Source organism: Apodemus sylvaticus, chromosome 1 (assembly GCF_947179515.1).
Source record: "Apodemus sylvaticus chromosome 1, mApoSyl1.1, whole genome shotgun sequence".
Lineage (NCBI taxonomy): Eukaryota > Metazoa > Chordata > Mammalia > Rodentia > Muridae > Apodemus > Apodemus sylvaticus.
The window spans coordinates 74,984,058-74,997,140 of record NC_067472.1 but is presented as its reverse complement, the minus strand read 5'-3'; the positions used below and the strand labels follow the sequence as shown (position 1 = coordinate 74,997,140).

General features: G+C 48.4%; 1 protein-coding gene across 1 annotated transcript in view; it reads left to right on the top strand.

The window, feature by feature from the left end:
- Tacc2 (transforming acidic coiled-coil containing protein 2) overlaps nucleotides 1-13,083 on the top strand; it is a 74,560-nt gene that overhangs the window by 39,891 nt on the left and 21,586 nt on the right. The window contains exons 4-8 of the mRNA XM_052197157.1: nucleotides 2,156-2,216; nucleotides 3,421-3,622; nucleotides 8,113-8,174; nucleotides 9,132-9,247; nucleotides 10,738-10,909. Coding sequence (XP_052053117.1) covers nucleotides 2,156-2,216; nucleotides 3,421-3,622; nucleotides 8,113-8,174; nucleotides 9,132-9,247; nucleotides 10,738-10,909 — 613 coding nt within the window. The remainder of the gene's footprint in view (nucleotides 1-2,155; nucleotides 2,217-3,420; nucleotides 3,623-8,112; nucleotides 8,175-9,131; nucleotides 9,248-10,737; nucleotides 10,910-13,083) is intronic.

The window sequence follows — 13,083 nt, the reverse complement described above, 5'->3', positions numbered from 1 at the left end:
CGGAGAGGAAGCTGTATCTAGGTGGCCCCTTCCCAGAAGGCCGCCCTGTTGGCGCAGAATCCTCTACTGATGGTTGCATCCTAACCCACTAGTGCCCAGTGTCTGTAGAGTTATCTTTTTTGTCAGTTCCTTCTGTCTGTCTCTCTTCTTTGTCTTCTTGTCTTAGGATGGTTGAAGATGTGATGTCTGTGTGTTCTCTGTTGTAAGTAAATTTAATGTACCCTGCCTCTTGCACGCAGCGTGGGGCTTCTGCCTTGCTTCTGCTCGCAAGCCCTGCTTTTTTCCCTTTGTTCTCTGTGGTGGCTGCTGTATTTCTGTGTAGAGTTTTGGAATGGCGGGTGCAGGGCTCCCCTGGACTCAAGGTTACCTTTCTGTTTCATCTCCACACTGTGATTAGCATGAGACTGCTTGGCTGTGAAGAGGGAAACGTGATTACCAACAGCTGCCTGCTTGTCTGTAACAGAACTTTCCCCTGCTTGCTTTCTTTGTATTGATTTTTTTTTTTTAAATCTTCATACATTGCTTTTTAACTCCTCATTCCCTCCCTTTTTGTTGTAAGTTGGGCTGGTGGGTGACTGCTCGCAGTAGTAGCAGGATGTTTTTGTGTTAAGCACTGCGTGAAGCCTGGCCAGAGACCACCAAGGCTGGTTCTTCTGCTGTGAAGTACTACCATCTGGACTCTTGCAAATTCATGCTTTCAGAAATCTGAGGGAATGTGGGATCAGCTCAGCGTGGAGCCCATGCCTGCAATCCATTGCCAGAGTGGTCATGTTCCTCCTGGTCACTTACATCTACAGCAGATGTTAACCCGTCAGATCTGTGGGTAGCTTTGCCAGGCGTTAGTGCAACTGGCTACCTGTATGCCCCTGGTACTCTGTGTCCTAGCCAGGGCTGTGAATCTATGTGCTTTCTCCCCGCCTTACAGGGGAGGCTGACCTGGACCCAGGCTTCTGGCAGCTGTCCTACCCAACCAAGCAGCTTATTTAGTATTACAAAACAGTTATATATTTATATGCATGAATAAATATATGCCTTATGTGGGGCCAGACTGTTTTATGGTCAACGAATGCCATAAATGCAGTAAATAACCATTTATGGTAATTTTTCAATGATCAAATGCCATTGTTGGAGTGTTTTATTTGAGAGTACACAAGGAAGGAACTTGGGTGCCAGACTTCTGTACCTACTCAGTTACTGTGGAAAGCAGAGGTGTGTGATGGATTTAAAGGGAGGGACCCATCTCCTCCACACCTGTGCTCTGTCTTTGTCTGGTCCTAAAACCATATTGGGCAGGGCTAGAAACCAGAAGGGAAGGGCCAGTTTGCAGGTTGGAGGCCTTCAGTTTTGATTATAGAAATGACCCCAAGAGCACGGTGACAAATGGACCAAATAGCACTGTTTATGCTAAACCGGAATAGTATGGCTTATGCTAAAGCCATCCCTTTCTCCTGGGGCCAGTCTGACACTCCCTCTCCATTACCTTGTATGAAAAAAAGGAAGGAAGGAAGGAAGGAAGGAAGGAAGGAAGGAAGGAAGGAAGGAAGGAAGGAAGGAAAAAAGTGTAGAATCTGGTCCATTAACCATAGTCAGGGGAAAGACATAAAATACCACATCTCCTAAAATACCATATTCCTCATCTCTGCCTCCAGTCAGAATCCTACCAAATCTTCCAGAGCAGAGCAGAAGGACCCATTGTGCTCTGTGTTCCTGTGAGTACAAAGGGCTCACGAGATCCCCACAGGATCCAGAACTTGTCTGTTTCCGTGTGGGCTCCTCTGGCTGTTCATTAAGAGCTGTGTCTCGTTGCACATGTGCAAAATGGATCCTGTTAATTAGTGTCATAAGCGTACAGCTCTCCCCCAACCTTAGCTGGCTCAGAAATTAGTCTCCTCACCATGACTTTGCTTTTATTAAAGTAAGAACGGTTAGTTAAATTTAGCTGCATTTTTCCCCTGGTCACCTCTCCAAAATGGCTTGTCTTTAAAGGTCTCCAGCTTGGTGGCTCTTTGCCTTGGGGGCAAAGGTACTATCAGTTAAAAAGTCAGAATGAGCTCCCTTTAGCTGGGACTTGGTAGGCGGGAGGGCTAGGAAGTTATTGTTGGCTTGGGAATGACCTGTGACCCTGTTTTATTTATATTTCCTGTTTTATTTACAGTGACACTTTTAGGGTGAAGAAGTCTCCAAAGCGGTCTCCCCTGTCTGATCCACCTTCTCAGGTACAGCACTCCTGTCATCCCATCAGTATTACACTGCTTAGCGGGAAGCTAATGTTGCTTTGTGTGCGCACACACACCAGGCACATGTACATACACACACCATGCATGCATTCGTATACACACTCACACACATGTGCACATACACCATACACACATGCGTGCATTTATATACACACTCACACACATGTGTTCATACACCATGCACCTATGCATATATACCATGCACCTGTGCACATACACCATACACGCATGTGTGCATGCACACACACACACACACACACACTCATACGTATAAATCTTTCCCTCTTCTCTGTGTTTTTAACAAGCTCATGCCATGTCTTTGACCCTCTTTATAGACCAAGGAAGGTAATCCTCAGGAAGGCCTCCTACTATTCTGGGTGATAAGACAGGTTGATCTTCAGATCCAAACCAGCTTCAGTTGCTGACCAGGTGGAACTAGGGCCTTAGCTCCAGGCACAGGAGACTTCGGGTCCAATCGTAGCTCTTCCCCTGAGGTTTCTCTGCCCTTACAATGGCAGTAAAAAAAACCCCTTCTCTCTTCACAGGGAGGGAGTGAAGACTGTTAGACAGTGGTGCTGATATTACAGTAAAACTAACTGGGCTGTCTCTGACAACTGAGATAGAGACTTAGTGTTTCATTTTGAGACAGGGTCTCATTCTAGCTCTGATTGGCCTGGTACTTATTACATAGCCCAGGCTAGCTTCAGTCTCTTAATATTGGGATTGCGGGTGTGAACCACTCTACGTGGCTTTTTGTTGTTGCTGTGGTTGGTTGATGCAGGGGATTGAACCCAGGGCTGTGCCCCTGCAAGGTAAGCACCACACCATGGAGCCATATCTCTAGACCTTGTAGAAAGAGTGCTACACTATAGCCCAGTCTAGCCTCACAGTCCCAGCTTTCCTCCTGCCTCAGCCTCTCAAATGCTAGGATTACAGACAGGAGTCACCATGTCCAGGTTTTTTAAAAATTAACTATTTAATTAACTAATTTTGATAGCCCATGGTCACTCCCTGAAATCAGCCATCAGTAAAGGAGATCTATAGAGGAGAGAAGGTGTTTCCTCGAGAGACCCTGTGAATCAAAGTCCCAAGGGAACAGATGGAGGGGTTTCCCTGCCTTGGGAGGATGTGGTTTCTATTCCGGAAACTGGGTAAAAGAAACGACTGTTCCATCTCCTCACAGGATCCCACTCCAGCTGCCACGCCAGAAGCACCCCCAGCAATCTCTACAGTGGTCCATGCCACAGATGAGGAGAAGCTGGCCGTCACGAGCCAGAAGTGGACATGTATGACAGTGGACTTGGATGCCGACAAACAGGATTTCCCTCAGCCCTCGGACCTGTCTAACTTTGTAAATGAGACCAAATTCAATTCACCCTCAGAGGGTAAGCAACTCGGTGGCCAGCCAGACCCACACCTTGCCTTGGAGAATACTGTCCCTAGGGGGCAAAGAGCCAGGAAAGATACTTGCCAGCCAGGTAACCACCACCCGTGTGACAATCTGCACGCCTCCCACTGTATGCAAAGCTATGGCTTGAGAGCAGCTGTCCCCTGACCCTATGACTGATGCCTGCTGAGAACCAGACTAGAACCCTCTAACCCAGATCCTGAACCCTCACTTGCTTGTTCCTGGCTGTATGGCTTAGATACCTTCTGTAGCTTTGAAAAGCTCGGCTCCAAAGGAACATTTTTCACACTGAACTTTGACTGTAGGTCAACCCACCTTTGGGTCTTTTGGTCCCAACATTGTTCATGTTCCCCACATGATGGGTAGCCAATATGGCCATGCATTTTAATCAAGCTTGGAGCCAAAGGTTTACATCCCTGCCCCACCCTTGCTTGCTATTGAGAACTTGATTGCTTTGGGAAGGCCCCAAGCACTTGTCTTATCTCAGTGTCTACCTTTATCCTGCGTATTCAGTTTCTGCTTTCTCTCTGGTTGTTGATCTTGAATAAGTCATATCTTAGGGCTGGGGTGTTCTCACTTGACTGAGTGCTTCTGTGAACCCCTGCATAAACATTCTCCACTGCGTAAACACTAGGTGTAGTGTCACATACCTGCACTCCCAGCCATCTGGAAGGTAGAGACAGGAGAACCGGAAGTTTACCTTCCTTCCCGACCTGTGCCTGTCTCAGCCTTTGCCTGGATACCCACTCCTTTCCCTGCTTACCCTTAATGCTTGACCTGGGGGGCTCTTAAGACCATGATGAAGAAGTTTGTGCATTTCTTATTTGTTCCTTGGCTGTTTGCTTCCTGAAGGCAACAACTGATTCCCTTCCATGTCTCCACACTATTGTGAACATCATGGGAGCTGAAGATGGGTTTGAGATCAAAGAAATGCAAGGTCAGGGCGAATAACCTGCGGAGTGTCGGCTCAGTTGATCTCTGCAGTGGCCGCCACCTGTGTGAAGCCTAGGGGGCCCTGAGAAGGGAGGGAAGCCTAATTTTCCAGACTCAATAGCATCATTTGGACACAAGTTTTTTACTGGCCACTTAGCATCTCCAGCTCCCTGCTGGCGCTCCTCTCTTGAGCTAGATAAGAACCTTCTAAACACCAGAAAAAAAGCATTTAGAAGCCAGCTCGGGCTTGGTATTGAGAATTAAAACACATTTGATCTGGCACTGTGTTGGTCAGTTCACTAAACTTTTTGACAGTTGTTTCTGCAAAAATTCAGCAAATAGGGAAGGCTTAAGGAGATGATGCAGTGGGTAAAGGTGCTTGCTGTGGAAGTGTAGGGACCTGGGGTCAAATTCCAAGAACCCCTGTAAAAGCCGGATGCGCAGGACAGGCGTCTAATCACAGCCCTCCAGCAGAGAGATGGGGGCAGGGACAGGAGACTCTCGGGAAGCGCAGTGGTCAGATGGTCTGCCGTATTCATCTAAAGAAATAAAACAAAACAAGAAAACCCACCTCGAACAAATGGAAGGTGTAGGATATCAACTGAGCTTGTCCTTTGATAGCCGTATATACACTGTGCTGTGCACACACCCATATTCACACACATAAATATTCATATGCACATGTAAGCACACACACCGGGAGGAAGGGGCGGGGAGAGAATGAATTCAGCAAATAGGAATAGAAACTTTGAAACAAAACTCTCTTAAACCTGCCGACTGAGAAAATATCAGTAAAAATTTGGCAAGTGACAATCCGTCTTAACTGTTGAGTAACAGAAGCCATCCACATGACAACACCGTACCTTTTGGGAGGCCTTGTCTCTGCTGTGTTCATCTGTGTCACACCCTGGGTGTAGAGCCCTCTCAGGTCTTCCCTCTTGTTCTGCACATCAGACATCTGGGGTGCTGATGTGAATCTCAGAATGAATCAGTTCAGGGCTGCAGCTGTGGTCTAAGACTTCATCATGCAGAAGTCACCAACCACAGGAAGACGGAAATATTGGGTTAGACATCATAATTACTATTTGAGCGCACATTCACAACAATGGTAATTCTATAGGAGAGAAAAGTAAAGCAGGGACTGTGATTTTGTACACAGGGCTTCATTTTCTCTGGGCTCTGTGGTAGATCCGGTAGTCCCCACTTTTAAAGACTGAGGAAACAGAGGCTTTGCGCTGAAAGTGCCTGGCGAGATCCGCGCATGCCGGGTCCGTGGTTTCGTAGTTCTTTTATGCTGTTGAGGTGAGGCTAGATCAGGCTTCCTGCCTTTATTTGTAGGATGAGAGTGCCAGCTAGTTCCTTCCCACCGGGGTGCACAAGCATCACCGAAGAGCTTCAAGTTGTCTTTGCTATTTCAAAACCCCAGAGGACAGTAGTGTAGCAATTACCCATGGAATTGCACTGTCTTGTTTGGGTTGAATGACACCTTGGGTTGCCTCCATAATTTCCCGGTGAGTACACACTCTGGTTGGCAGTTATGTGTGCTCACGTGTTTAATGAATGCCTTCTCTTCTGCCCTGTTTGTAGGCGTGGTAGCATGGAAACAAACCTGTTCTCTAAGCAGAAGATTAGGAAATGTTAGGCCAGCCTGTAGCTAGGACCTTACCTGCCTTGGAACCGAGAGACCCTGAGAGCAGTTGCTTTTATTTTGGTTTCAATGCAGTTATTTGATTTGTCTGTGAATGCGTGCTTATGTGCATTGTGTATGTTGCCTTGGAATCCAGAAGACATTAGATCCCCGAAAGCCATTGTGAGCCTGTGTCTGGTGTGGGTGCTGGGAACCAGATCTCATCCCCTGAAAGAGTGCTGCTTATTCACAACTACTGGGCCATCTCTGCAGCCTTGAGCAACTGTTTTTAGACCTGCAGATCTGCATAGCCATCTGGTAGCACCCCGCCCCATACGCTCCTGCGTCAGCTCCTTCTCCTACATCCATCAGAGGGTAAGGTGTCCATCTGGGTGGGTACCATGTTTGTAGGTGAGTGTAGTCTCCTCACACTTCTCCAGGCTCTCTGTCCAGCCATCTCCCTTAAAAATACCATTCGTGTTTAGAGAGAAATGTTAGAATGAGCAGCAGTAAGTCTGGTCGTAATTCTTCACATTTGCACAGCTCATTGTAGGACTTTTTCGTTATACCTTGTCTTTTTGTAGTTATTGTTTTGCTTTGATTTTTCGAGACAGGATTTCTCTGTATAACCCTGACTGTCCTGGAAATAGCCTTCCTTTGCCTCTTGAGCACTGGGATTAACAGCATGTGCCACCACCACCTTGCCATTTTATCCAGAACAGCACAGCACTTGGTGTTTCGTTTTGTCATTGCGTCGTTAAGTTCAGAGGAAGCTGGTCAGTTGATTTCGCTGCTCCTAGAAATGAAGACCCTTCATCTTTTGCCCAGGACATTCCCTAGCAAAGCTCTAGTGATTAGTTAGGTCCTCTCTGCTTTGAGATGCCCTAGTGTTGGAGTAAGTCTCCAAGATGGTCCTTGGATGTGAGAGGACCTTAAAAACAACTATGGATGGATCTCTTCAGTGTGAAGTAGTCCTGCCATTCAGGGGCTCAGCAGTCACTGAAGTTGTAAAGCCACTTGATGGGAACCCTTCCTAGCCTGGTGTGGCCTGGTGTGGCCTGGTGTGGGAGGGGCCTAATTGCACTTGACTTTATCTGTATGCCTACTCTGTGAGGTTTTAGAATGTAAAGCAGATGAGATTTATTTCCTTCCTTCCTTCCTTCCTTCCTTCCTTCCTTCCTTCCTTCCTTCCTTCCTTCCTTCCTTCCATGTACTAGGAAGGTACCTAGGGCACTGTACCTTCGGGGCAAACATTCCCACTGAGCTACATCCCCAGCCCATTTTGAGGCAAGTCTCCTTATTAAGTTGCCCAGACTGTCTTTGAACCTAACCATAGCCTAGGCAGGCCTTGAACCCACATACTCTACCAAGTAACAGATTTCAGGTCCTAAAGAGAGATCCCTAAAACCAGCTTTAGTAAGATATTCTAAGCCTCCAAGCCACTGGTAGCACTGGGGGAATGAGCAGCTGAGAGAGCAACGCTAAAGGAGTGTTCTGGACTTCTCCTGCAGGGGAGGGCGGGGGTCAGTGTAGGGCTGCTGATGTCCCCGTGGGGCTCCATGTCCCACAGAGAGGGACAGGTGCAATACAGTTCCAAAATGTCTCTGTGGAATGTAATTCTATGTGCAGCCCCCGAGAGTTAGGAAAAGGAGACCCCAAAGCATGTGTGCCTTCCCAACTGCGTTCTTGGGTCTGCCCATTGCGGACCTGTGTGTGGACACATGGCTTCATTTCCTTGGGTCTCGTTCACATTTCCAAGGGCCACAACTCCTACCAGCAGGAAGCTTACAGATTGAAAATATGTGAGCCGTGGCTCTGAGGACTCTGTCAGTGATGGCCCCCGAGTGCTCATCCCGGCCAGGTCCTTCTGTCTTCCCCTTGTACTCATCTTGCCTGTTTGTTTTCAGAGCTGGACTACAGGAACTCCTATGAAATTGAATACATGGAAAAGCTTGGCTCCTCCTTACCTGTGAGTTCCTCCTGTACACTGACCTGGCGGGGGCTTCTGTTGGGGTCTCCAGCAAGGCTGCACAGGGTCCCTTAGAGTCGTCCTGTCACACAGAGATCACAGTCCTCATGTCCAGGCCGGAGCACTGATCTGACCGCCTCACTGGCAACTCCTAGCCTCTCTTTTAGCCACACTTTGTACAGTCAGTGCCCTAATCCTCCTGAGTTCTCTCATAGGCCTTGAACATGGGTGGACTCCCAGGGTGTGAGCCTCAGCCCTGGTTATGGTGTCTGCTTCTGGCCCTCCTGCCCAGCCAAGGAGAAAAGCAGCCTCCTTGTTTATCATTTCTAACTCTTTCTTTGGGGTCTGCCTTAGTTACTTTTGTGTCACGGTGATAAAGCACTATGACCGAGGGAACCTAGAGAAGAGGTAATTTGGGCTTATCTTCCAGAGAGTCAGAGAGCCCATGACAGCAGCTCAGAGGCACATCTTAAACCACAAGCGAGAAGCAGTCTTTAAACTTTCAGAACCCACCTCCAATAACATACCTTCCTCCAGCAACGCACACCTCCTAAACCTCCCAAACACCACCGTTTGAGGGCCAAGTACTCAAATGCCCAAGCCTGGAGGATGTCTCATTTAAGCCTCCACAGGCCCCAGCGGCCGTGCTCATCACTGGGTTCACACGCTGCCGTCTGAGATTCCCCTGTGAGGACTGAGAGCGCGGCTGGCCGCCTCCACAGCCTCGGCACTGGTATTTGCCACCGTGGCCCATGTGCACCGAGGCCTGAGCAGGGCACATGGAGACACCTTAGGTCTCCACAGCCCTTCCCACCCTCCCAGCCCTCTCCTAGTCACCTCCTGTGCTCTCCTCTCCTCCGAGAACTTGAGAAAACTGTGGGCGAGTGCTTCCTTCACCTGGGTGGCCTACTCAGGCCACTGCACGCAGCTAATGTGTGTGTGACTTTTGATTCTCAGCAGGACGATGGCACTCCGAAGAAGCAGGCCTTGTACCTTATGTTTGACACTCCTCAGGAGAGCCCAGTCAAGTCTCCTCCAGTCCGGATGTCGGATTCCCCAACTCCATGTTCGGGGTACGATGAGAGAGTCCCCAAGACCTTGTATACCTTCACTCTGTTACTATGACTTCATTCCATTGCATGTCTCCAGGTAGCCCATAATTTAGCCTGTCCACAATGGCACAGACACATCGCTTCTGTACCCCAGGGCCCTTTGAATGAAGCTGAAACAACTGACTAGCAGCACCCTCTAACAGACACAGATAGACAGACACACATTGCACTCAGCTTTATTTTGTCATCTGTCCAGTGGGGGCAGTGTGGTACAACACTGAGAGCTTAAGTCCCAGCTCTGGTGGGAGTTCCTGGTGCCTCAGTTTCCCCATGTGTCAAGTGAGAGAAATAAAGTGACTCTAGGGATTTAGGGAGATTAAAGGAGACCTTCAGTCCTCCAAGCAGGCAAGGGGTGGACACAGGGGACCTGGTTTCTAGGAGATGACGTACAGAAAGCCACGTCGGAGTACCTGGCACATGTAAAGTGCAAGGCAGATAGTTCTTATTAATGTGGATGCCACTGTCTGCGTGTGCCAGGGTCCACGTTCTGAGTGGTGTAATTTCTGGCTGGGGAAGTATGGAGTGTTAATTTATCATCCAGATGGTCCTATCTATGACCAGATACATGCTTTGTCCCTGAGCTGGACGGGAAGCTCTTGCTTTGGTTTCTGAGTGTGGACCTGCAGACATCTATCCAGTTGGTTAGGTGTTAGTGACGAGTGATGTCATCTCCAGGACTGGCTCCCTATGGCAGGCACTGTGTTGAATGCTTTGCATTTGTACAGCATCTTACTTCATCTTCAAAGAAAGGAAAATGGGTGTGGTGCAGTCTTCCCTCAGAGTGCACAAGCGAGCATCTGGTTCGTCCCTAAGCTCCAAGGCTTGGTCTTCTTGACAGGCACGTGTATTCTATGCCTCCCCTGTCAGTTGACCCTTGTCTTAGTCAGGGCTTCTATTCCTGCACAAACATCATGACCAAGAAGCAAGCTAGGGAGGAAGGGGTTTATTCAGCTTACACTTCCACATTGCTGTTCAACACTAAAGGAAGTCAGGACTGGAACTCAAGCAGGTCAGGAAGCAGGAGCTGATGCAGAGGCCATGGAGGGAATATTACTTACTGGTTTGCTTCCCCTGGCTTGCTCAGCCTGCTCTCTTATAGAACCCAAGACTACCAGCCCAGGGATGGCACTGCCCACAAGGGGCCCTCCCCCTTGATCACTAATTGAGAAAATGCCCCACAGCTGGATCTCATGGAGGCATTTCTCCAACTGAAGCTCCCTTTTCTGTGATAACTCCAGCCTGTGTCATGTTGACACACAAAACTAGCCAGTACAACCCTTACACATGGCTGGACTGAGGCCTTGACTTTAGATAGATAGCCACTGAAGGCGTGTCTCTTGGACACAGACTTGAAAGGCCTGGTTTTTGTGGGATATCTCTGTAGCCGGGGCTTCCTAGTATACTTCAGTCAGTCTCTAAGGAGACCCTAACGTTTGCCTTTTTTTCCTCAGGTCGAGTTTTGAGGACACCGAAGCCCTGGTGAATGCAGCAACGAAGCTCCAGCATCCTGTAGCGAGAGGTCTGGCCTCCAGTCAGGAGCCTCTCTTGCAGGTGCCGGAGAAATCCTCCCAGAAGGAGCTGGAGGCCATGGCCTTGGCCACCCCAGCAGAAGCAATTGAAATCGTGAGTGTTGCCTGAGGGGTTCAGTGGCTGCACCAATGTTTCCTCTCCCTGTAGTCAGGGTTCTTCTGAAGCCTTGCAGGATCCGCAGCCCTGAGCTGTAATGTCATTGTTCCCTGCATGTCATGCGTGCTTTCCCTAGAGGGTGTGGTATGCACAGGAGGGTCTTCCACATGTCCTGCACAAACCAACTCTGGTCAATTATATTTTTACTTCTTTCGGCCCCTCCTAGCCAGCATCAGATGGGTCTCATCAGATGAGATCCTGGTTTAGTGTGTTGCTTTTGTTCTCTTAGGCAATTTGATCTGTGTCATGCTACAGACATGTACAGAGTACCTGCTATGCATGTGGCAGGTGGATGCTGAGTTGGATACCGGAAACGCAATTAGTGAATAAGAAAAGGGTCTCAATGTGAACTTATCTGGCATATAAAAAAGTACTGTGGTAGTCTTGGCCGTGGTTCATCTCCTGCAAAGTTGCCCTCTGATTTGGAAGTCTTTCTAATCTGTTAGGAGCTACTGTTTTGCTTGAAATCATCTTTTCACTATTGAAAACAGCCCTTACGCAAACCTCAACTATCTCTGATACTTAACCTCAGTGTTGTTTCTTTGATGAACTATGTTAGCATTGTGAAAACACATCAACTAGCTTTGCCTCCCACCTGGGGAGATCTTCAAATAAAAAGCAGTGGTTATGTGGCTTCCTCTGCACTGGGAACAACGGTGGGGTGGGCTATGGGGGTGGGGAGGGTGGGGTTCAGAGGCCCTGCTCTTGGGAGAGGGGGCTGGCCCTGCTAGTCACGGTCCAGATGGCAGTTGGAGGATTAGCCACTGATTGATGTTCTCTTTAGCGTTAATGCAGCACTGTGCTGTGTATGGATGTGTGGTCCTTGCTTGAAATCAATATCTTTCTACTCTCCTCTATTTTCCATCTTCCTCTCTGCCGCCGGCCTTCAGACAGCTCCGGAGGGTGCCTTTGCCTCTGCAGATGCCCTCCTCAGCAGGCTGGCCCATCCTGCCTCTCTCTGTGGTGCACTTGGCTATCTGGAGCCTGACTTAGCAGAAAAGAACCCCCCAGTATTTGCCCAGAAACTTCAGGTTTGTAGCTCACATGTGACCTTTTTGGAGTCTGTCAAAACCTCAGTAGAAAATGAACCCCTGAGCCAAATTGAGGCAATACTGGGAATGTTCCAGACAAAGTCTTTTCCTCTCAGAAACTGATATATGTGTGTGCTATATCCAAGATGCTGGAATTATAAAAATTGTGTGATTACATACTGAATGGGCTGTTTCTATTTCTGTTTGGAACTTGATCCCAGTAGTCATTTTCCAGATGTATCGATGGCCCCAGAGACAGTGTTTATTTATGATTTATTCACTAAAGCAGAGGTATCAGGTCAAGCCAGGCTGTTTAAGTACATAAGACAATCCCAGATTCCCACTGAGATTACATCTGGACTTGGTTTTACACCTGGAACAGAGTAGTTATCTCCACGGTGGAAATCTGACCATTTACATTACCATCCCCTCCCCCAGGAAGTGAGGCAAACCTAGAGAGATTGTTAACAGGCATCTGTGAGATGCATGGCCATTTACAGCCAGTACTGGTCAACTTTAAAAAAAACAAAAAAACAAAAGGAAAGACATCAAGGAATACAGTAGAGTAAAAATTGCTGTCCTGTTTTGAAAATTAGCTCACATTTGACCAAACGATATTTCTTGAGAGACCGTCAAAGAGGTGATTTTTTTTCTCTCTCTCTCAAAAAGGAATTTAAACCCCTGTTTCATGATCTGCTGAGGTGTTGGTTGTGAGAGAAAGCTGAGCGTATGTTTTCCCACAAGTCCCCATCATGCTTTTGTGTGGCACATTCATTCCTGGATGTGGAGACCCTTCTGTCTGTCTTGATGCATTTCCCTCCGGTCTGCTCCCCCTACCCCTCGGGCAGGAGGAGTTAGAGTTTGCTGTCATGCGGATAGAAGCCCTGAAGCTGGCCAGGCAGATCGCCCTGGCCTCCCGCAGCCGCCAGGACACCAAGGTACCTGTTTGCCGCTGCAGTGCGCTGCCTTCTGGGAATGCTGTGTGTGCCACGGGCTTCCAGGGGCTGCTTCGCTAACCATTGGCCAGGCAGGCATTGCGAATGTCCCATGCAGCGTGATTTCTCTGAAAGTGTGACTCTT